Source organism: Mustelus asterias, chromosome 4 (assembly GCF_964213995.1).
Source record: "Mustelus asterias chromosome 4, sMusAst1.hap1.1, whole genome shotgun sequence".
NCBI lineage: Eukaryota > Metazoa > Chordata > Chondrichthyes > Carcharhiniformes > Triakidae > Mustelus > Mustelus asterias.
The window spans coordinates 88886011-88911327 of record NC_135804.1 but is presented as its reverse complement, the minus strand read 5'-3'; the positions used below and the strand labels follow the sequence as shown (position 1 = coordinate 88911327).

At 42.6% G+C, this 25317-nt stretch overlaps 1 protein-coding gene across 1 annotated transcript in view; it reads right to left on the bottom strand.

The window, feature by feature from the left end:
- LOC144492349 (glutamate receptor 3-like) overlaps positions 1 to 7853 on the bottom strand; it is a 400257-nt gene extending 392404 nt beyond the window's left edge. The window contains exons 1-2 of the mRNA XM_078210344.1: positions 7752 to 7853; positions 7252 to 7410 (exon numbers count right to left, since the gene is read on the bottom strand). Of these exons, the coding sequence (XP_078066470.1) occupies positions 7252 to 7410; positions 7752 to 7842 (250 nt within the window). The 5' untranslated portion in view covers positions 7843 to 7853. The remainder of the gene's footprint in view (positions 1 to 7251; positions 7411 to 7751) is intronic.
- Between the last annotated feature and the right edge of the window lie 17464 nt (positions 7854 to 25317).

The window sequence follows — 25317 nt, the reverse complement described above, 5'->3', positions numbered from 1 at the left end:
AATGACAAATGCATTTTTTTTCCCAATACAGAATTATTTTTGAATTAAATTCTATCTTTATTAGTATCTTTGATGATTCAATTGATGGCAGGCCAAGGAATAGCATTGTACATGGCTAAGTGCATGGTGTGTAATTAATCTTCGATTCAGGACATATATTTTTAAGTTTGGAAAAATAACAGGATGGATTTTTACATTTTTGAAGTGACACTAATTTGGAAGAAGGCAATCTATGAATGCAAGTGTGATTTCCACTGAGCTCAGCTTTGAAAGCAATCAGAAGTTTGACTAGCAGAATTCATTCAGAATATTTGGAAAAAATCCCAACAAAACACTTCTCAGTTCATTGAGTGATAAATTACTGCACAAGAACAGACTGTTTACAGACACATTGCTGGATGCACTGATGTTTTCTAGCTTGCCCACAGGCTGATGACATCTATTGCTTGCTGAAGGTACAATACAATATTATAAAGTTATTGAAGCAAAACTTCACCATTAAAGATTCAGCTGTCGACCATATAAATCATTCTAGGATGGGTATTTTCCTCTGCTCAACTGAAGCTAGCCACTCATTCTGGTGTTCAGTTCTTCAGGTAATGGTGGCCTTTCTTGGGTACCTGGCCCAAGTGCCCATTGCTTCAATAGTGAGCTTAGATGGTGAATGTTGAGAGGATGTTTGACCATTGGAAGTGTGAATGGCATCACAGCCAAACCTGGTCCTGTTCTACATTGATTCATCTTTTTAAGTAGACTTTCTACCATTATTCACTCAATAACAAGGAACCCAGGTTAAATTTAATATATCTCTTTCCTCCCCTGGGGACACCAAAACCATCTGTAGTGCCTCACTATTTTTCCTGCTAGTATTAGCTAACTGACTATCGACCGAGATCAGGCTAGCATTTTTCTCATCTGTATTACTTACTAGTCCAGTCAGACACTACCCTTACCCATTGAGTTAATGGAAACTCCACCATGTCCTCTTTGCATGAGCATCTGCTATGCTCTATAAACCATGCTTGTAATTAAAATTGTCTTTTTGTGAAAAATAATTTTTAAAAATAATTTATTGAAAAAATGCCTTATAAATTGAAAAACAGAAGGCAATTGTGTATTTTTAGTATCCTAATTTTCAAGAGGAACTCGAGTCAGATAAAGCACTTAAAAAGATGGATATACATCTAATAAGATCTGAATTTTTGAGGTTAGACTTTTGTTTTTAAGTACTTTCAAGATGAGAAGTGATCATTCCTATGTGTACTATTGATAACAGAGCTAAATCTGTGACAAAAGGTAAAACTTGTGAATGATAAAATGTGATTAATTGCTTTCAAGCTGTTGAGGGGATATGCACCTGTTCAAGGTTGGCCAGCCAGCCAACCAGATGATGAATGGATAAAGAATATCAGAAGATAAATTTATCCGACTTCAAAAAGGGGACAGAGAGGCAGAAGGAGCAAGACTGCAAACTTACAAATCCCGGAGCAAAGGCTAAGCAATCAGGCTGAAATAATACAAGTGGAACTCATAATCCACACAGAGCAGCTGATTCCTTGGTTGTTTACTCACACACCCACTCTGTGAATTGGAATTGTTACAACACATGGTGCTTTTATGATTATAATTACTTGAAAACATTGAACTGACATGATTAGGATAGATTTATGTACCATGTGGAAACATTGCTCGGCTTGAGAAGAGTACGTCCCTCTGCTCTGACTACCAGGAAACGTGACAGTGTTATATTCAGATTGAAAAAAAGTTCAGTAAGTGAATGCATGAATTCCAGCAGAGGTTGCTATTAAGTTAATATTCCTCACGTTTGTCAGATAGACAAGTATGTGAAAAGCATTAATTCCCTAACACAGACTTTGTTTATACAGTGACTCAAAAAGCAAAATTGCTGCCTTCGGAGGTTAAATCCTTCAAGCACCATCGCTACCAACCTCTGTTGAAGTTCACTTAATTAACCCTTTTACTTTGAAGATGATCTGTAATGTCAGGGCCTCTATGGCTTTAAGTTGAAAAAAGTTGTGACCCTTGCCTTATCCCTGAATTTGATTCTTACACATTGCCATTGTGCTAGTGGCTTGAACAGCACTGAGTTACTATTGTGTTATTTTGATCTCAGCAAATTTTCCTGACCAACATTATACCTGTTAGAGAAATCAGTCGAGTAGTTCATACTTTGCTTTTATTGCAATTCAGCATCAGATCGTAATGGTGATTGAAGTGCTTCCTGAACCTTCACTTAAATTGTTATCTATACCTCTGGACAATCAGAAGAAAATCAGAGCTATTATCTGCATAATGCATTTATGTGTGAACACTGCTGTTACTGTGTCATTTTTTTTGGTAATCACTAAGAGCTTGGTAAACTGCCAATTGATTCTTAGCTTTCACTAGGTCTAATTTTCAATAATATGCTATATTAAGTATTAACAGAAAAAAAATCAAACACTAAAATATATTTTTATAGTGAACTTAAGAATACTAATATTCGATACAATATTGAGAATACTATGACAATTAATATAATAATGGAACATCATCCAGACTCCAAACATTGACACTCTCTCCACAGATGCTGTCAGACCTGCTGAGATTTTCCAGCACTTTCTGTATTTGTTTCAGATTCCAGCATCCGCAGTATTTTGCCTTTACATATTTGAGAATAGTAATATCAGCTCTGAATATTTACAATTGGGGAAATAATGCACTACATTAACACCCGTTTACTATCTGATTTGTTCAACTGATAGACAGACTAATTTTAATTATATTTAAGATAAAATAAATCAAAAATGATAGTTTAATATTAATGATAAAAGTTATGAATTTAATTATCTCACATACTCTGACATACAAATCACTAGAATTTAGAATCAAATTATTTGCATAAGATAGTAAGCTGAAGAGATAACATTTGCTGAAAAGCATTATTATTAGTTGGTGGCTTCATACAAGAAAAATCAAGGGAATTACAAAATGTCCCCAAAACATCTATAAAAATAAACTTGAGTCTGATTTATTCAGACATTGGCAACAGAAGGGCCTCAGTAAAATGGCAATAATGGCAGACACTGTCAACACCAGGCAAATGTTAAGAGGGAAATGTATTCAGAAAGGCCAAGTGCAAGGTGTTTAAGCACAGTATGCTGCAATTGCTTGAGAGTGAACTGATTCAAAACCAGTCTCATTTTTAACCAAAATGAATGAGCCTCACTCCAGAGTGGGAGTTGATAGGTCTGCAATTGTTTTAGGGTTGGCCTTAATATGCCTGTAGTGCAAAGAGAGGAGCTCAGTCTTCTTTGCTATCACTCCCCACTCAGCCTCATCACGTTGATGGTGTTCTGTAGCTGTCACACAATCGATATCTGTGTTTTTGTCCACTTCATGCTGAAGGGAAAATGTAATGATTGTCAAAACGTGACCTACTGCACTCTACATAAGCGACTGAGGAAAAGATTAAAAGTCCTTGCTTATGCGACCGTGATTGTCAAATGCATGTTTTCATGGCTGTTAATATCTGGAACTAGATTTTTAATCCTTTAGTTTTCTCTGATAGGATGTACTCGAATAGTAAATAGATACCGAATGAATCTAATTAATGCTAAAAGTAGGAAATTGCCAGCTAACCATTAATTACTTGATCCATTACGTGTCGTGGGTTTCAAATTTTGAATTAAGTACTGAATTATATCTCTGGCACCATTATATGTCCTTGTAGTCTGAAATTGGTAGTCATTTATAAAATTTGATAAGAGTTAAGAAGTGATGTAGGAAATTAATCAGTGTGAACTCAGCATCTTTTAATTTGATTTATTTTGATTTATCACTGGGGGGGGGTCACATGTATTAGCATACAGTGAAAAGTATTGTTTCTGGCGTGCTATACAAAGCATACCATTCATAGAGAAGGAAAGGTGAGGGTGCAGAATGTAGGGTTACAGTCATAGCTAAGTGTAGTGTTAGTCATAGTCATATCTTAATAAATGCTGCCCATTTTGTCAGCAGGATCTACAAGTAGGGGAGGGATTATACACCTCCCTCTATATAAATACATTCTGTTGAAAGTAGATGGTGTGTGGAAAAGAATCCCAGTCAGAGATGCAGCGGCAGAATATTTCCCCACTGAGCACCGGAGAATAGGGAGGCGATTGCACAGCCCAGGGAACCAGGTTTCACACCATTAGTTAAGTGACAGAATGAGAAATGAGCAACTTTGTTGCTAAAGCAGAGACAAAGAGGCAAAAATGAAGCAGCTTCCGATTGCAAGAGTGTCCATGCTCGGCCTCAGTGAGGGAGAGGCACCTCGTTTTTCGCGCGTTAGAACGGTCTCTGCATGTTATGATGTGGAGACCTGCATTCCCAAATCTCCCCCCTCCTCCACGGACATTATGCTGCCCAAAAATTGACGTGTGCGTGGAGTGGAAATAAGCATTGCCACGGGAGACACGAATGCTCAGGCTGGCGAGTGCCTGCCAGGAGGAGTCCTTGCGGGTTGCTGGTGTTCTGGGTCATCTGGTTCCTCTGTTCATTTCTATGTCAAGGTGATTTCATTTGCACGGGATGTCAGTAGTGAAATCTCCCACTTGCAAACTGCAAATCAGCAGAGTGCCCTGGGAAAGGGTAAAGTGTCCTAAATCCCAGGGCCCCATTTACAATCTCAACATATATAATCGCCCCTTTTACAGTGCAAGAATAAACAATTTCCCCAATAGATCGTCCCAATTACATTACTACATACACCCAATTGTTAAATAATTGCAATTTGACACACTTAACCCCCTCCATTCCCGAAAGACTGGGACAATGTTCTCCTGCATTCATGTAGGGAGTGATTTCTGCATTCATGGAGGCATATTTGACACAATTTCCCTGTTATCTCGTTCTAGCAATTCTGAAAAACATATTTTTGAATGGTAGGAATAAGAAGCAGATTCTGGCCTTCTACAAGTTGATTTATTTACAGACTACAGCAGTCTCTGCGGTGATTTGTTGCCTTATAGTTTTCTTTTGCAGATGCCGAGATAGTGTCTCTATCTCTCTCTCTTGTCAATATTTGCAAGGTTTTATCGACCGTGCAACGAAGAGAAAGGGAGAGAAAAACGCCCCACCGCTTTTCATTCCATCTTGATCATCATTCTTCCAATATTTTGCAATGATTCAGTTCTGTATCAGATGAGCTCGCTGCTTGACACTGACATCTATTCAGTAGTACATGGTTTTTCTCCTGGGGGGGTGGGGGTAGGGGGTGGTTATACTTGGATATCCCACAAGAGTGGAGTGGACACTTGTACAGAAAGCAAAATGCTGCAGATGCTGGAAATCTGCAATGAAAAGGCTCGGCAGCCGCTGTGTCAAGAGGGAGAAGGAGGGGGGCCTTGGTGCTCGAAGACCTTTGGGAACAGAACCGAACGGTGACAGCTTCAGTGTCAACTCATCTTATCCCGAAAACATAAGCGGCGGAATTCTGCCTCGGTCTCCAGCCACTGAGATGGCTTGAGGTTTGCAAGGCGTCCGCTTCACACATTTGTCTTAAATGGGACGAATCGCACTTCACGCCTCGCAATGCTGTGGCACTTGCTGAACATTCAGCGATGTTGCGAACTTCAGATTTGGCGCATGAAACAGCAACTTCGCATCAGAACCCTATTGCCGACTCCTCGCAGGGTCTAAATGAATCATCCAGGCACTGACTGGCTGGCTGAAATGTTCTCCCGCAGTGTGTGTGTGTGTCTGTGTGTGCACTGTGTATCTCCCCCCGTGAACCCTTCATTACTGAATACAAATGTGACTTTCTAAAGTCAGATACACATACATATTCAGCCCCTGTGGTCCCTGAAGGAAATTCGCCTGACATTCCTTAGTGGGCAAAGCAAAGGGAGGAAGGGGAGAGAGAGGGAGGGGGTAGAGGGGGAGGGGGAGAGAGAGAGGGAGGGGGAAAGAGGGAGAGGGATGGGGAGGAGGGAGGGAGGGATGGGGGATTGGGGGAGGGAGGGATGAGGACGGGAGGAGGGAGGGATGGGGAGGGGAAGGGAGGGATGGGGAAGGGAGGGATAGGGAGAGGAGGGATAGGATGGGCTGGAAAGAAATGAGGAAGGTGGATAGGGAACGGAGAGGAAAGATTTCGCGTGTAAGGAAAAGGAAAAAAAACTTTGAGATTGGCATTGCTGGAAAATGTGATCCCGGAGTGTTTGCTGTTTACTGTCAGAGGCGTCAGTGTGGCGCTGAAATACAGGGAGATGGATCCAATTAAAGCAGGAAAAGGTCACTTAAGGATTTCCCCATATCCCGGAGCAATCTCTGGAAATAAATGTTCTAAAAAAGAAAGCAGCATCTGGAACTGGTGGGACACTTACAAGAGCAGGATGGAAATGAATGGAACTCGAATAACCCGGTGGATGGTTAGATTGAGAGATTAATTAGGATTTATACTGAAAGCCTCTCTCTCCGTCCTGTAGCGGGGAGGGTCAACACGCCTGGAATGGCAAGAGATGTAACTGACAGGAACGCTGCCACATCAAATGTTATTCCCGCTGACCCAGAGGTTGATATTTTTTAAACCACACACACACACAGGTTACATCTCCAAAGCATTTGAGGTAAAGGAGCGAAGCGATGGGCAGCGCTTATTTCCAAAATACAGCGCAACAAAGTGCTTCGAGATCTGCTTACTAATGAGCCAGGACCTTGCAACAACTGCAGAGTCTGGTAAAAATAAAAGGGGACGTGGCGGAGAGAATCTGCAAACGTAGCCCAGTCATTTTTCATCGCAAATGTCTTCAGTGGAGCCAGCAGTATGGACCCAAACTACACACACACACAAATAACTCCGTGATATGTTAACTAAGACACCCCGACACCCTGCCGAATATCACAAACTATAGATTTCTGCAGAATACAAAAGTTTCAGCAATAGACAGGAACACCTACAAAAAAAACGGATTTAGACCCACTGCACCTGTCATGCACACACGGGCAGAACTGTGCCCCTTTAATATCTCTCTACTATCGAGCTGAATAGGTCTCTGATGTTGGTTGGTATGTTACAAGATGCCAGAAACTGTGTGTGAAGTAAATATCTGGCGAAAATTAGTGATGTGGTTTTTAATGAGTTCCCTTCTTCCATAGTACCAGCAGGCTGGCTTCATTAACTTCTCTGAAGGTTTGATTTTTGTTTAATTTCAGCGCTTTTAGTCCAAATAAACAGAGAGCTGTTTGGGAAAAACAAACTGTACTTACAAGCATTGGTCACTGAGAAACTGTTGGAAGACTCCAGGTTATCGACATGAGGGGTGAGTGCAAAAGGAGCTTCTGAGATGTTAGGGTTTGTATTGTGAAGATAAATTCCGAATCGGAAGGCGCTATTTTCCTGATCTGTACTTCTTGCGAAGAGTCCCCCTGTACAGGATTGAAAAGAGAGATAGAGAGAGACATCACATCGACTGGTGCCGCATCGTCCTCCCGTCCCTCACTCGCTGCCCCACAGAACAAGCAGCGGCACAGAGAGAGGCTACCCCAGATCAGAATGTTTTAGCCAACATCTATCTCAATGTGATTAAACGCAACCCCGACAGAAAGCAGTTTAACTTTCTTTCGGGATTAAGGCAAATCCCCTTTAAACAGTATCAATTACAGACGACTTGCTTTATTTTTGATACATTTCAATTTGAAAATTCAGCTGATCTTGCGGTGTGAACTTCTACATACCAATTATGTACCAGAACACAGGGGTGGCTTACCTATTTGGACATTGCTGGGAAAAGCACCCAAGGCTACACCAAAAAGCACGTTGAATATTAGGAAGACAGGCTGCAGAAAGATTTGTCCCATTTTCTGTCTGATTTCAAATCCTCCAAGCCGACTTGGCAAAAGGCAAGTGCACCGCTCTGGATATAAATCCCACTCTTCCCCCCTCTTTCCTTCTCCCTCTCTTCAAAAACGTTTCAGTTACGAGCAGAGCGAGGATAAAATATTCTGCCAGAGGAAAATAGGACTATTTCACAGTGGCAAAGATGGTGGTGAAAGTGAGGCGGGGATGTGAACGTGCGCCTCCAATTGGAGCGGCGGGGGAATATTGATCAAACTTGATCTGACGTTGAATTAAGCAGCATCCCTTAACCATCGCTGGAACTGCAGAGCGGGCTGCACAGCACAGGCACTGGGCTGGGCGTTTGTCAACAGCACGGTGAGCTGAATAGAAAACATAACTCTCACGTGGACGCCAAACCTTTAAAGAGACACCACTGCGTGCCTCCCATTGCCCCAGAAGCAGATATTTCAAAGGGACCAGAGACGGTGCAGAATTAAATCGAATTCCGAATCGGGTCTGCCGGCTTTGCAACTCACAGGGACTGCCCTGCATCGACTTTTGTTCTCAAGTTTTGAATTTGAATTTGATTTGATTTATTATTGTCACATATATTGTCACTGTCCGTGCAGAGTTTGCACATTCTCCCCGTATCTGCGTGGGTTTCCTCCGGTTGCTCCAGTTTCCTTCCACAGTCCAAAGATGTGCCGGTTCGGTTGATTTGCCATGCTAAATTGCCCGTAGGTTGCGTAGGTTAGAGGGATTAGTGGGGCAAATGTTTGGGGTTACGGGGATAGGGCCTGGGGTGGGATTGTTGTCCGTGCAGACTCGATGGGCCCAATGGCCTCCTTCTGCACATGTAGGGATTCTCGCATTCTATGATTAGCATACAGTGAAAAGCATTGTTTCTTGCATGCTATATAGACAAAGCACATTCTTCATAGAGAAGGAAACAAGAGGGTGAAGAATGTAGTGTTAAATTCTTGGCTGGGGTGTGTCGAACTAAATATGAGGTTGGTCCATTCAAAAGTCTGACGGCAGCAGGGAAGAAGCTGTTCTTAGTTATGGCACGAATCAATTCCACCCTCCCAGACTGCCTGGATCCACTACAGTTCGCCTACCACTGCAACAGGTCCACAGCGGATGCCATCTTCCTGGCCATGCATTCAACCCTGGAACACCTAGATATCAAGGACACCTATGTCAGACTCCTATTTATTGACTACGGCTCAGCCTTCAACACCATTATTCCTACGAAACTCATATCAAAACTCCATGGTCTGGGCCTTGGCTCCTCCTTCTGTGATTGGATCCTGAACTTCCTAACCCATAGACCACAATCAGTAAGGATAAGCAACACCTCCTCCACAATCACCCTCAACACTGGTGCCCCATAAGGCTGTGTTCTCAGCCCCTTACTATACTCCTTATACACCTATGACTGTGTGGCCAAATTTCCCCCAACTCGATTTTCAAGTTTGCTGATGACACCACCATAGTGGGTCGAATCTCAAACAACGACGAGACAGATTACAGGAATGAGATAGAGAATCTGGTGAACTGGTGCAATGACAATAATCTCTCCCTCAATGTCAACAAAACAAAGGAGATTGTCATTGACTTCAGGAAGCGTAGTGGAGAACATGCCCCTGTCTACATCAATGGGGATGAAGTAGAAATGGTTGAGAGCTTCAAGGTTTTAAGGTGTCCAGATCACCAGCAACCTGTCCTGGTCCCCTACGCCGATACTATAGCTAAGAAAGTCCACCAATGCCTCTACTTTCTCAGAAGACTGAGGAAATTTGGCATGTCAGCTACGACTCTCACCACCTTTTACAGACGCACCATAGAAAGCATTCTTTCTGGTTGTATCACAGCTTGGTATGGCTCCTGCTCTGCTCAAGACCGCAAGAAACTACAAAAGGTCATGAATATAGCCCAATCCATCACGCAATCCAGCCTCCCATCCATTGACTCTGCCTACACTTCCTGCTGCCTCGGCAAAGCTGTCAGCATAAATAAGGACCCCACGCACCCCGGGCATTCTCTCTTCATCCATCTTCCATCGGGAAAAAGATACAAAAGTCTGAGGTCACGTACCAACTGGCTCAAGAACAGCTTCTTCCCTGCTGCCGTCAGACTTTTGACTGGCCCTACCTTGCACTAAGTTGAGCTTTCTCTACACCCTAGATATGATTGCAACACTGCATTCTGTACTCTCTCCTTTCCTTCTCTATGAATGGTATGTTTTGTCTGTATAGCGTGCAAGAAACAATACTTTCACGGTATACTAATACATGTGACAATAATAAATCAAATCGAATTGAGTCAGTTGATACGTGACCTCAGACTTTTGTATATTTTTCCTGACAGAAGAAGGTGGGAGAGGGCATGTCCAAGGTACATGGGGTCCTTGATTATGCTGGCTGCTTTTCCGAGGCAGCGGGAAGTGTAGACACAGTCAATGGATGGGAGGCTGGTTTGCGTGATGGACTGGGCTTTGTTCACAACCCTTTGTAGTTTCTTGCAGTCTTGGACAGAGCAGAAGCCATACCAAGCTGTGATACAACCAGAAATAATGCTTTTTATGGTGCATCTGTAAAGGTTGGTGAGAGTCATAGCAGACATGTCAAATTTTCTTAGCCTCCTGAGAAAGTAGAGATCGAACAAAGACAGGAATGGAAGAAAATCTAGTTCGAGTTCAGAAACAGAATGAGGAATTCAATTGAATGATATTATGCATTCTCTCGTGATAACTTTTTTTTTGGCCTTTTGGCTAAGGTCAAGCGTCAGATCAAACCCAAGATGGGGTGCAATGCCTCATCTTGTCAGCTTGGTTTTTGTTGGTCTCCTTTGGGGGGACCATGAATTGGATTCAATTGGATTTTGAATTTGGTTTTTGGAGCACGCGAAGAATGGATTCGGATTTGCCTGGTCTATTCTGAGCATTGGCTTTAAGAATGGAGTAAAAAATAAAATAAAACTTTTTTTGTCAAGGCCCAGTTTGGCACGATGATTATTTGTTTTGTTGTATGTCTCAAACATAGCAACAGCTTGTATTTTTTTGGCTCCTTTAACATAGCAGAATGCCGCAAGGTGCATTAAAGTTATCCAACACAATTTGACACCAAGTCACAGAAGGAGATGTTAGGGCAGGTGGTCAAAAGTTTGGTCAATAGGTTTTGAATTACATGTTGAATGAGGGAGGTAGAGGGATGCAGGGAGGGTCCTGGGCAGTTGAAGGCAAGGTCACCTTTCGTGCAGCAATTGACATCATGGATGAATAGGAGGTCAGAACTGAACTTGCTACAACATCTCAGAGGATTGTCAGGCTGGAAGAGGTGACATGGTGGAGAGCGGCAAGACCAGGGAGGGATTTGAAAGCAAGGATGAGAATTTGAAAATCAGGGTGTTGGCAGACTGAGAGTTAATAAGGACCTGTGGGACTCAGAATCATATAACTATACAGTGCAGAAGAGGTCCTTCGGCCCATTGAGTTTGTACCGACATGTGTAAAACACCTGACCTCCCACCTCATCCCATTTACTCACGGCTCATAGGGATGTTGGGCAGACGGGACTTGATGTGAGATAGGTAGCAAAGTTCTGGATGAGCTTAATTTTATGGAAGGTGGAAGTAGAAGGTGGGTTAAGAGAACTCTGAAATATTTGGGCCTATAGGTAACAAAGGCTTGGATGAGGGTTTTAACAGCAGATGAACTGAGGTAAGGTGGAGGCTGGTGATGTTACAGAGGTGAAAATAGGCTGGAATGGATATATGGTCAGAAGCTCAGCTTGGTTCAAATAGGACAACAAGGTTGTGAACAGCCTGGTTCAGCCTCAGCAAGTGCCAGAGGGCTTGAGTCATTGTTTAAGGGTGGCATGGTGACACAGTGGTTAGCACTGCTGCCTCACAGCTGCGGGGATTCGATTCTGGCTTCGGGTGACTGTGTGGATTTTGCACATTCTCCCTGTGTCTGCGTAGGTTTTCTCTGGGTGCTCCAGTTTCTTCCCACAGTCCAAAGATGTGCAGGTTAGTTGGATTGGACAAGCTAAATTATCCCTTTGTGTCCAAAGATGTGTCGGTTAGACAGGATTAGCCATGGTATTTAAGTGGGGTTACATGGATAGGATGGCACAGAGGGCCTGTGTAAGATGCTCTGTCAGAGATTTGGTGCAGACTCGATGGGCCAAATGCATTGAGGGATTCTATAATTCTATGATTTAATGATTAAGGAATGGAGTTCATGGTGGAGTCAAACATTATTGGGCAGGATTTTCTGTGCAATGCGCTGCGTGTTTTGTGCTGGTAGAGGCAGCCTGCTATTAGCCACGGTGAGATCTTCTGGTCCGCCGTTATCAATGGGGTTTCCTGTTGAATGCGCCCTTGGCACTGGGAAACACACGTGTGCCTTCGATGGGACCGGAAGATCCGCTGGTGTGAAATTTCCAACAATTTCCCTCCCGGTGTTTAGAGGAATTTTCTGCTCATCAATTATTAGATGTTGGACAAAATGTGTGACAAATTAATGGTAGCAGAGGAGTTGTGAGTGGGAGTGGAATCGAGCTGCGTGTCATCAGTGTACTCAATGGAAGCTGGTGTGTATGTGGAAGATGTCAAAGAGGCAGCATATTGATGAGAACGTTCTTTTTATTTCTTAGTGTCACAGGTAGACTTAGATTACTGTGAAAATCCCCTAGTCGCCACACTCTGGCGCCTGTTCGGGTACACTGAGGGAGAATTCAGCATGGCCAATGCACCTAACCAGCGCATCTTTCGGACTGTGGGAGGAAACTGGAGCACCCAGAGGAAACCCATGCAGGCACGGGGAGAACGTGCAAACTCCACACAGACAGTGACCCAAGCCGGGAATTGAACCCAGAGCCCTGGCTTTGTGAGGCAGCAGTGCTAACCACTGTGCTACCGTGCCATCCATAAACAATAAATCTTTGTTGCACGGGTTGATTCAAGAGGTAATGTAGTACCTTTAGAGTGTTAAAATTCACATAGGGTGGGAAGTGTCTCTGGGAGAAAGAGGGGAGGATTTATCAAATCATTCTTGTCCTCTGAAGACAGTTGAAAAACTAAAGTTTTTGGATAGTAGAGGTGTACGAGATTGCAAATGGTGCTCAGGATTCATAAAATGATTTCAATTAATAAACCTGAAATAGAAAGCCATATCCTGCCCTATGATTGAACTTTTACTTGAATAATGCAGAAACAGGTCAGAATTTCTTAAGCTGGAGTCTCGATTTGTGCTGAATTAGCTGTTTTCAGGCAGGGTGGCAGTTGTGATCTACTATTAGCCTCAGAAACCCTGGAATATAAAAGGGGAGAAAAAAGTCAGTGAGGTTTCTGTTGCTTGAAGATTAGCTGACAGTCATTTTCAATCACCTAGGTTCATAAAGATAAAACAGTTCAATTCTTTTAGCAGTGAATTTATGATGTGAACCAGTGAATAATAGAGGCAGGACTTTCAAAAAATAAACTTGATTTCAAAATATAATATTCATGGAAGAGTTGGATTCGTACCTTTCAGTTCATGTATGATGGAAGACTTGCTAAAAGATAGTTGCACAGTTGTGATTGGCACTCTAGACGATCATTGTAAGGAATAATTTCTTTAAAGTGGAATGCGGCATAAACATTTTATGTATCTGAACGAAAGTAAAATCGATTGTCAAAAATATGCCAGCACAATTTTCAATTCTGACAGGACAGACTCAACAGTTGCACTAACTGAAATCCAGTAACTTAAGAATAGTACATTTCCTAGACAAATGGCTCACAGTTCATATCAGTATCCTGCTTCTTGGGTATATCCATAGGATTTTATGTATTCTGCCTTTTTTTTAAAAGTTGATTTTTAGTAGTCTCTGTCTACTAAAGTATTCAGTATGCTGTGTTCACAGCACATGGGTTTTACATCTCCCCCTTATGATTGTGTTGTCAACAGGGGCACGCTAGTCCACCACCATCCCAGCCATCCTCAAACTGTCCCCCAGTATACAGGCAGTGGACAGGCATCAAAATTGGCAATGCACCTACCGTATGTAAAGAAATCATTAAGGGTCAGTTGAGTTTGCTTGCAATATCATGCTGCTCACACCAGGGTTGGCCAGAGCAAGCAGTTAGGAGTGTGCAACTGGTTCTTTCAAAATTATTTTGAAAAGAATAGGAAGGAAGGGGGTGTACTCTGTTTGGAAGGAAGCGGGTGTACTCTGTTTGGGAGGAAGGGGGTGTACTCTGTTTGGGAGGAAGGGGGTGTACTCTGTTTGGAATGAAGGATATCTACTCTGTTTGGAAGGAAGGGGATGTACTCTGTTTGGAAGGAAAGGGGTGTACTCTCTTTGGAAGGAAGAGGTGTACTCGCTTTGGAAGGAAGGGGGTGTACTCTCTTTGAAGGGGTGCCTTTTGCACATTGGGAACACCTCCCAAAGATAGTAGCTCCCCTTCCTTCTTCCCTGCCTGTACTGCAAAATCCACAAGCCCCCACCCCTAAGATGCCCAACCCCTCCCTGCCGAATGGCCCAGACTTCGTTGAGTCTGGGATCCATTGGGGCCTTAACCCTGAGCTTGCCTGCAGTCCCAACTGCGGCCACTTCTGGGCTCTGTGCTGCTGGGACTGCAGGCACATCCTGCAGCTCCTGAATGTGGGACCTCCGAGTGAGGGGTGGAAGTCTCACACTTTTCCTGTTGTTGCTGCCCATAGCATGGTATCACTGCACTAATCAGTTTCGACCAAATTTTTAGTTGGGGTGGTACTTAAAAATGGCTTAGTTAACATCCTTCACATTATTTTCATGTGTTAGATACATAAGTATCTATGTTCTCTCTCCCTCTTCCTTTTCAGGCATTCCTTAAAATCTAACTCTGACCAAACCTTTGGTCACCTGTCCTAAAATCTCCTCATCTATCCATTTTGGAGTCACTGAACCATTTTGAAAACAGTTTTTCTCATTTCCTACCTCGCAACAGCGATTACGCTTCCACAGTATTTCACTGTAAAATGCTTTGAGACATTCAGCCGTCATGACAAGTGCTATGTAAATGCAAGTCTTCCTTTTTTTTGTATGTTAGAGACAGTTCAGAGCAAAGCAACAAGAACGGCTCCAGGAATTAGAGTTTGAAGTTATGACGAGATACTCAGAAATAAATGTGTTTTGGTTGGAGAAGGAAAGAATAAGACTCAAAGGAAACATGGCATAAAAGGAAATGTTGGAAATATTCAGAAGGTCTAGCAGCATCTGTAGAGAGAGAAACAGAGTTTACATTACAGAGGGATGATCCTTCATCAGAGTTTCATTTATATGTGTGTATATATGTATGTAATGCAGCGAGAAATGCATAATTTATTCACAAGTCATTGAGCCTGATCTGCAAGATCATAAGAAATAGGAGCAGGAGTAGGCCATTCAGCCCATCTGCTCTGCTTATCTAATTATGACCTTAACTCCACTTTCCTGCCTGCCCAGTATCCACCCCCGTACACCCCCCAACCAACACCCTTGATTCCCTTGTAGGCAGTAATCTGTCCAACTCACTAACTCAGCCCTCCCTGGGGTAGAGAATTCTAAAGACCAACAGTCCTCTTGAGAGAAGAAATGTTGTCTTTATCTCAAATCAGAGACCTCTTATTTTCAAGCTGCCTCCTAGTTCTAGATTCTCCAACTGGAGAAAAATCCTCTCAGTATCTATCCTGTCAATCCCCCTTTTCTGAACTGCTTCCAATGAGGGTATATCCCTGCTTAAATACAGAGACCAAAACTGTGAACAATATTCTGGGTGTGATCTCAGTAATGCACTGCAGCAAGACTTCCCTACTTTTATACTTCATCCCACTTACAATAAAGACTAACATTCTTTTTGCATTCCTAATTACTTGCTGTACCTACATGCTAACTTCTTGAGCTTCATGTAGAAAGACACCCAGATCCCTCTTTACTGCAGAATTCTGCAGTCTGTAACGTTTAAATAATATTTCTAATATTCCTGTAAAAATGGACAACCTCACATTTTCTCACAGTACTTCACTGATTTTTAGTAGTCTCTGTCTACTGGAGTATTCTGTAGACAGAGACTACAGAAGTATTCTGTACGCTGTACTACTGAAGTATTCTGTACGCTGTGTTCACACTTCCTAAATGTTCACAAACTTTGGGCTGGAATTTACAGCTCCCCATAATGATTGTGTTGTCAACAGGGGCACACTGGTCCACCACCATCTATTCCACCGTCGAGCTGTCCCCCAGTATACAGGGAGTGGACAGGCACCAAAATCGGCAACCCACCCACTCCCATATGCGAAGAAATAATTAAGGGTCAGTTGAGCTTTGTCTGGCAAGTATTTGCCCATGCACTTAACCTATCTGTAGTAAATGCAATAATTGGACAACCACCAGTTAGGTAACAACAACGACAGGTTTATTACTATTTACAATTATGTACAGGGTGCGACAGTTCATGTGTTCATTCTTCGCTCTAAGATTAATCCCACACTTGGCTCCGAGATCGCCACGCTCATTCCCCATTGGCCGGTTGGATTGCCTGGTCCTTAAAGGGGCCGACTATTATATCCCTCTCCCTTTAAGTTCCTTATTACACAGTACATTGATAAATTATACAATTTTTAAAACATTTCAAAACAAATAGTAATGAACATTTTTGACACAGTTTATCAGAAAGTCAGGCGGATTCTCTGACCTTGCCCTTGGCTGGGATTCCCCAGTCCTGCTGCTGTGAAGCGTGATCTGGCTGAGCGGCAAATTCTCCGCTCTTGCTGACAGCAGTAGTCGGGTGTGCGAGACCGGAGAATTTCGACCTCAGTCTGGCAAGGGACTTCCTCTTTCTCTCAGACTGACGTTGCTCAACCGGTTGAGGTTCAACGATAGCGGTAGCTTTGCCTTGTATCAGTACATCACTTTCCACTATTTCCTTGGTTTTATTGGGAGCAGCACTCTGCTCTGCTACTGGCTGATCAGCAACTTCACTCCTTGGACAAACAACAACAACATTGGCTCTTGGGATGGCTCCAGTATCCACAAGTGATCTATGTGTTTCTTCAGAAACCTGTTCTGCACTTTCACTTCATAGGTTAGTGGCCCTGTCTTGGCCATAACAATCCTTGGGACTCAACTTAGTTCGCTTCCAAAATCCTTTAGAAAAACTGGATTGTCTATCTCAAAGGCTCTTTCTACTTTTGATGAATCTGTGGTTATTTTTCCGCAACTCTGCCCTGTCTCCACCCTCCCTGCCAAATTTGGAACTATCAGTTTCAACCTGGTCCCCATGTGTTGACCCATCAGCAGCTCAGCTGGAGCTATTCCAGGAGTGGTATGCGGGGTGGTTCTATGGTTAACAGGAACCATGCTATCTTGGTTTCTGGTGATGCAAGTGGTTGTTTCTTCATACCCGTCTTGAAAATCTGAACTACACATTCTGCCAATCCATTTGATGAGGGCTGGCATGGCGCAGTTTGGATATGCTTAATCCCATTATGTGTCATGAACGTCTGGAATTAGGCACTTGTGAACCGTTCTGTTGTCGAAGGCAAGGACTTCTGGGTGGGTGGCAGAGGATTGGCGCAGTTTCTCAACTATGGCGTATGAAGTTGTGGACTTCATTTTGAATACCTCCATCCATTTCGAATGGGCGTCCACGAGCAAAAGGAACATCACGTCCATAAATGGGCCAATGTAATCTACATGAACTCTCACCCATGGCTGAACTGGCTATTCCCAAGGGTGCAAGGTGGCTGTGGCAGCTAACTTCTGCTGGAAAGGGCACTGGTTACATTGTTTCACAATCCTTTCTATATCAGTATTGATATAAGGCCACCAAACATAGCTTCTTGCTAGCATTTTCATCTTTGGCATGCTCCGAAGAGCATTATGCAGCTCTTCAAGCAATAATTCTCTTCCTGGTCTGGGTATGAACACTCACTCCCCAAAGGATGACACCATCCTTACAACTGAGTTCAGGTTTCCGGAGCTGATAAGGCTTCATTTCCTCCTTAGCACTCTCATTCTACCTACCATGCATTATCATATGTTTAATCTTCGATAACAAGTGAGTCTCTATTAGTCCAGTCTATTAATTTATTGTGCTGTTACAAGTAACAAGTCCAGAAAGTTTAAAGCCATGACAATCTCTTGCGTTACTAGCAGAAGTGGCATGCTTTTGGGTAATAGGAGATTACATAAGGCGTTTGCATTGGCTGTGTGAGCCTGTGGCCGATGTTTGAAGGTATATTCGTAAGCCAACAAGAACAGTGCCCATCGTTGTATTCTCACAGAAGCAATTGGTGGAATCACTTGTTCTCTTTGAAAAGCCCCAAAAAGCTGCTTATGGTCTGTGAAATGTCTCCCATAAATGTATTGATAAAACTTCTTGATGCCGAAGGTAACAACTGGGATTTCCTTTTCTATTTGGGGGTTTCCCCTTTCCACATCTGACAGGGTTGTTGATACATATCCCATGGGTCTCTTGGACCTGTCATCCATTGTGTGAAATAGCACAGCCCCAACCCCTTATGGTGATGCAGCGCGTGTAAGTACTATCTTCTTAGAGGGGTCGGAATTTATTAATAAGCATGTTGACTGAAGTGCCTGCTTACCTTGGTTAAAAGCCTCTTTTTGTGCTGTTTTCCAACACCATCGCTGGCGCTTCTTTAACAGTACGTGCAATGGTGCTAGTAATGTGGATGGATTTTGGAGGAACCGTCCGTAATAATTGACCCTCCCAAGGAAGGAACTGAGTTCCAAGGCGTTCCTAGGGGCCAGTGCCTCTTTAATCATTTTCACTTTGTCCTCCATGGGGTGTAGCCCCTCAACATCCGCCCGGTAACCAAGATAAACCACTTCATCTGCTTGGATGGTGGTCCTCTTTTTAGGCACCTTCTGCCTCTGAAATCTCTTCAAAACTTCATCCAGATTTGCCAAATGCCCCTCCTCGGTGGACCCTGTTATTTGTATGACATCCTAATAAATGACAGCTCTGGGCAAACTCTCCATAGTTCACTAAAAGATGGCACAAGCCGATGAAACTCCAAATGGTAGACGTACATATTGATTCAGCCCTTTATATGTATTTATGGTGACATGAGCTCTCGATGTGTTCTCTCTTTCTAACTGTTGGTAAGCATGCCTCATGTCTAATTTAGTATATGCCAGACTCACAGCCAACCTTGCATACAGATCTCTATTTTGGGGATGGGGTGTCTATCCAGTTTCTCAGCCTGGTTTAGTGTCAGCTTGTAGTTCCCATGGATGATCTCGTCTGGTTTAACTGCTGGTATTATGGGTGCTGCCCACTCTGCAAATTGTACGGGCCTGTTGATGCCCAAGTCTTCCAGTCATTTTAACTGCTTGGGTTTCCTCCGGTTGCTCCAGTTTCCTCCCACAGTCCAAAGATGTGCGGGTCAGGTGCTTTGGCCATGCTAAATTGTCCCTTAGTGTCCCCAGATGCGTAGGTTAGAGGCATTAGCGAGGCAAATATGTGAAGTTATGGAGGATAAGGCCGAGGTGGGATTGTTGTTGGTGCAGACTCAATGGATCGAATGGCCTCCTTCTGCACTGTTGGGTTTTATGGTTTTTAAGATTCTAATGGACTTGTGTAGGATCTCTTCTTTCATCATAAAGATCTCCAGCCAGTTCAACTTCATCTCCTGGAGGCAATCATGCCCCTTTGAATTTGGTTCCGACACCACCATCAGCGGTAGCTATGCCGATGACTGTCTGTAATTCACCAGAGTTTTAGTTTTTTATACTATCTTAATGGCCTCGTGGTATACATAGCTAGTCTTACTGAAGTGTTCATCAACTTCAGGGGTTGAACTCCTTCTTTAAGATACCGGTAAGTCACTCACAACAGTAGCTGCTTCCCCTTGTCTACCTCCATCTTCAGTGGCTGACCAGTTACTAACAACGAAACTGTGATGGGGGCCACTTTGCTTGCTTCCACATTGTTTAATGATATTACATTTCATTCCCCACTGGACAATCCTTCATACTATGCACTGGATTATTTACTCTGCTTGTACTGGGCTGGCCCTACTTGCTTCTGCATTTGTGCCATAAATGACCTTTTCTTCCGCACCTGAAGCACTCCACTCCTCTAAATCGACACACGTCTGAGGAGTGGCTTCTTCCACATCAAACGTACTTTGTGTTATTGCTAGGCTGCTTAACTCTTCAGTACTTAGTGATTCTTCCAGCTTCTGCCTTCAACTCTCTGCTTGTGCTTAATCCCATGCCCTCGCTGGTTTCCCACTCAAACTCACTTTGTAACTCCTGGACTCCATTCTCAGCACTCTCTATCGCTGTCATCACTTCCATCACTTTCTTACATGCCAACTCAGACTCAGCAACAGTTTCTTTTGTACAGTTGCATTATGTACACCGCAAACCAATCGATCTCTTAACATGTCGTTCAAAGCTGACCTGAAGTGGCAATGCTCTGCAATCTGCTTCAGCTTTGCTACGAAGATTGCAATGATCTCCCCCGTTGAGTTAAACTTGTATATTTGCAGTGTTACCGAGGCTTTAGGGTGGTCATGCCCTTTTGCTAGCTCAACAAGTTCTGCAAATGTTTTTGTGTCAGGAGCACCCAGGGACATTAAACTAAGTTATTTGTCTGTGTTCTACATGCGGCAAGTAAAATTATTTTCTTCTTAATCTCCTCCTCTATTCCATTAGCCCTGAAAATATACTCCAACCATTCCACACACTGTACCCAGTTCTCAGTGGTTGCATCAAATACTTCATGCTTCCCAAAGACAGGCATGCCTGTTTTCTCTCTTTTTCAGGCTTGGATTGACCTGATTCACTCTGTACTTTTGCAATGACATTCTGTTCGAATTCCTTACTGCAAATGAAGTTGCTCTGATTTTTCTCATCGCCAACGTAGTAATTGCAAGGATTGGTGACAGTTAGTGTAACAAAATATAGCAGTTTATTTCCAAGCAGATAAATATACAGAGTACATTCATCATTTAACAAATGTTAACGATGTTAACATTTCCAGCTCCAGGACCTACTTTGACTGCAAAAGCTCGCGCTCTGCGCAAAGATATCCACACTCATTCCCCATTGGGTGATCAATTCACTCAACCTTCCCGAAGGACGCCCCTTAAAGGGGTCAGCTACTACAGAGTTTAACCAGTTATTCTATCAAATTAAATAAACTACTTGTACCTCTCCAGATCCGGTTTAAACTATTGTACCAGTTTACAGAAAGAAAATTAAAACTCCCCCTTGCTTACCTAAGTAATGCCTCCAGGCTTCAGCTCTGAATCAGAGTAATATAGCAATGAGTCTCAAGCAAACTCGAGCCTGGAATGAATTCCTTCCCCAAAAGGTAATAGCTATGTATAAAAGAAAACTCCACCTCAAAGCATTAATGTTGTGCCCCAACACTCCCTAAAAAAGTTGGAAAAAAACCTCATGAGGAAAGAGATTGAAGGCTGCCAGGGAAAGATTCTAGTCAAAAATCACAAGCAGCTTTCTGGTTCCTGACCCGGTACCATATAAATGTTTGAAGGTGGTACCTGATGAAGATGTACAAGGCAAGTCCTAAGTTTAAATTTCTGAAATTCTGAATGGCCTACTTTGTCACTGGAAATTTGTAGCAATGTCATATCCAGAAATGTACAAGGACCACTATAGTTTTGCAGAATGTTTCTTACAAATATTTTCATAGCAATATTTATTACCTTATGGGCCAACTGACTCAGTGTCAGTTGTTATTAGAGTGTGCTCCTGAAAGCACCGGGCCGGGGGGTGGGGGGGTGTTTTCCACATTGAGGTGCTATATAACTGCAAATTGTTGTGGTTAGGCTGAAGGCAAGGACTGTTATATAGGTAGTAAGTGGAAAGAGCAGGCTTGATAGAATGAATGGCCTTTTTATGTTCTAAGTGATCTATCACCTTAAATTTGGAACATTGTTGTATGGTTCTTTAATTACTAGATTACTAATCCTAGGGTGCAGCCAAATAGTGTAGAGAATGCAATTTCACATCCCACTCTGGCAGCTTGAGAATTTCAATTTACTTATTTAATAAAAAATGAAATCTGGTACCAGATTGCAATAAAATCCAACTGTTTCACTGATAACCTTTAGAGAAGGGAACCTGTTCAGTTTTATATACGACCCTAGTCCCACAACAATGTGGATGACTCTTAACTCCCTTCTGAAGTGGCTGGGCAAGTCACTCAGTTGAATTAAGCAAAGAAGGTGGCCATCACCTTTTTAGGGCAAGTGTAATTGGGCAGTGCATTCTGGCTTTGCCATTTTGAAAATGCCATGATGTGGAGATGCCAGCGTTGGACTCGGGTGAGCACAGTAAGAAGTCTCACACCACCAGGTTAAAGTCCAACAGGTTTATTTGGTATCACACTTTCGAAGCGCTGCTCCTTCATCAGGTGAGTGATGAAGGAGCAGCACTCCGAAAGCTCGTGATACTAAATAAACTTGTTGGACTTTAACCTGGTGTAGTGAGACTTCTTAATATTCTGAAAATGAAGACTTAACTTTTTCTTAATGTGGAAATATTTTTACGTATTCACAGGAGGTTATGTTACGAGGAAAGATTAAACAAATTAGGCCTTTATTCTCTCGAATTCAGAAGGTTGAGGGGTGATCTGATAGAGGTCTACAAAATATTTACTGGGAAGAACATGATGGATAAGGATAAACTGTAGACTCTAGAACCAGTGGCTATAATCTAAAAGCTAGGGCCAAGCCTTTCAGGAGAGATGTTAGAAAACACATCTAACTCAGAGAATGGTGGAGGTTTGGAACCCTCTTCCTCAAATGTTGGTGAATGCTGGTTCAATTGTTAGGTTTAAGTCTGAAATAGACAAGTTTTTATTGAGCAGAGATATAAAGGGACATGGGCCTAGGGCAGGAACATGGAGTTAGACTACAGATCAGCCATGATCCTATTGAATGGTGGAGCGGGCTCGAAGGGCTGAATGGCCTACTCCTGTTCCTATGTGGGAGGCGGTTTAGCTCAGTTGGCTGGACGGCTGATTTGTGATGCGAAGTGTAAACACACAGTGCGGATTCAATTCCTGTACCGGCTGAGGTTATTCATGAATACCCAACCATCTCAATCTTGCCCCTTACATTTGAGGTGATCCTCAGGTTAAAATCACCACCAGTCAGCTCTTCCCCCTCATAGGGGAGAGCATCAACTGGGACTATGGTGACTTTAGCTTTCCAGGATATTTTCATAAGTGAAGTAATAGTTCCGTATGTTCACAAGGCAGCAGAGTGAATAGAGTTTGACTCACAGGTCAACAGAATGGAAATTTATTACTTCATTCAGAAATTTCATTAGAATGCATAACAAAGTAGGTTTTATCATTTGCTTAAACTCATGCAGTCTTTTTCCATCTAATACCCGGGCAGTGCAATATCATACTGATATCATGTATTTCCAGAAGTTTCAGAAAAAGTAGTTTCCAGAGACATTTGAATAAGTAAGGCAGCATTTGAGAAGGAAAGCCTCACTGATGTTAACAATTTAGACTAGCTGTAAGGCAATATATCTTGCCAAAGCAAATCGAATGGTACATGCAAATATCATTTCAAAGTGTTCAGTTTAATATTGAGAGATAGGGTATTGGTAAATGGGGAAATAACTGAGTTTGATGCATGCTATGTAATGACTTCATTGACTAAAATTGCTCTTTCATGTGCTATAATGCCTGGAAAGAGACGATATGGAATGTTAATGCTATGCCCCAAATAAGAAGAAATAAAAAAGGATGTCCAGAGGAGATCTGGTGACACTGAGAAAATTACATAGGTAAATGATTTCTTCACAAGTGTCAGTGTCGTCCTTCATATCTCTGGTCTGGGAAACGTGTCCAGGTTGAAGTAAACAGAAAGAAAGTACGCTGAAGAAGCAGGTGTGATAATTGTCAAATAATAGCTATCACTGAATACCCCGAACAGCAACCATAACTGACTGCTTTTTGAAAGTGTCACCTATTCAGAACTGGTTAGCATTCATGCTGTGTTAATGAAGTGGAAAATTGCTCATCCAACATTGACAGAGATTGCTTTGCTTGTGGTTTGAGGTGATGATCACCAGTGTGGCATGCTGTGACTGTCATACGTTCCCCCTCTTTCCAGTCATGTGGGATGGGAGGTTAAAATTCTTCCCAATGTTTGTAATGTGAAGAAGAAGACTTGGAATGAGATAAGGACAAGGTATACTTTATACTTCATTCAGGAAGAAATAAATGACTGCATTATCCATTAGACAATGGAGATCTATAGGCATCAGTTATGTGAGCTGCATTCTGTGTCACATAGCCCTAGAAAGAAAAAAAACAGAAAGAATACTTTCATTTATAAAGTGTAATATCATATCATTCAGGAATATCTTGAATTGTTTCATCTGCAACAAGTTACTTTGAAGGGCAGTGACTATTGTTGTCTGGACAAATGTGACAGAGTATTTAAATATGTGCACAGAATATTTAAACAAAGATAAATGGAATTACCCATCGCTCTGTTGAGAGAGGAATATTGATGCCATTAGTGGGAGCCTACCCTCCATCTCTTCCAAAGTACCAACGAAATCCACTTGGAACAAAATCAGGAAGATGGAACCTCAGTTCATGTCTTATCTAAAGTAAAGTTTATTTATTAGTCCCAAGTAGGTTACATTCACATAGTAATGAAGTTGCTGTGAAAATCCCCCAGTCACCACGCTCCAGCACCTGTTCAGGTACACTGAGGTTGAATTTAACATGGCCAATGCACCTAACCTGCACATCTTTGGACTGTGGGAGGAAACCGGAGCATCCGGAGGGGACCCACGCAGAAACAGGGAGAATATACAAACTCCACACAGACAGTGACCCAAGCCGGGAGTCAAAATCAGGTCCCTGGTGCTGTGAGGCAGCAGTGCTAACCACTGTGCCACCGTGCCACCCCAATTACCTAAGAATGGTACCTCCAACTATTAACAGTTATCTTGATCTACACTGAAGTGTAGAGATTAGATTAAGTGCTCCAACTCTGGTGCAGAATCCCAGCAGCATATTCAATTTGACAAGGCAACATAAAGTGAAATTTAACACAGAGAAAGGATTCTTTTTTAGGGAAGGAAGAATGAGGAAAGGGAATATAAGCTAAATTGTCCAATTTTAAAGTGGGCCCAGGAAGAAAGAGATCTCGGGGTGTCGATACAGATTTTTTTGGGGGTGACCGCACAGCTGAGAAAGTTGTTAAAATGGTAGATTGGATCCTTGGCTTTATAAATGAAGGTATAGGGCAAGATATTACAAGTAGTGGAGCAGTCACTGGAAAGCTGGTCCATGCTGCAGTGGATTATCCCATAGGCATTTAATGCTCACAGGAGCATTCATGAACTTGTGAGTGGACTTCCGCCCCATCCACTCTGACTGGCCACTGGAAGTGGGGAGATTTGATTGAGGTGTTCAAAATCCTGAAGGAATTTGATGGATAAATGAGGAGAACC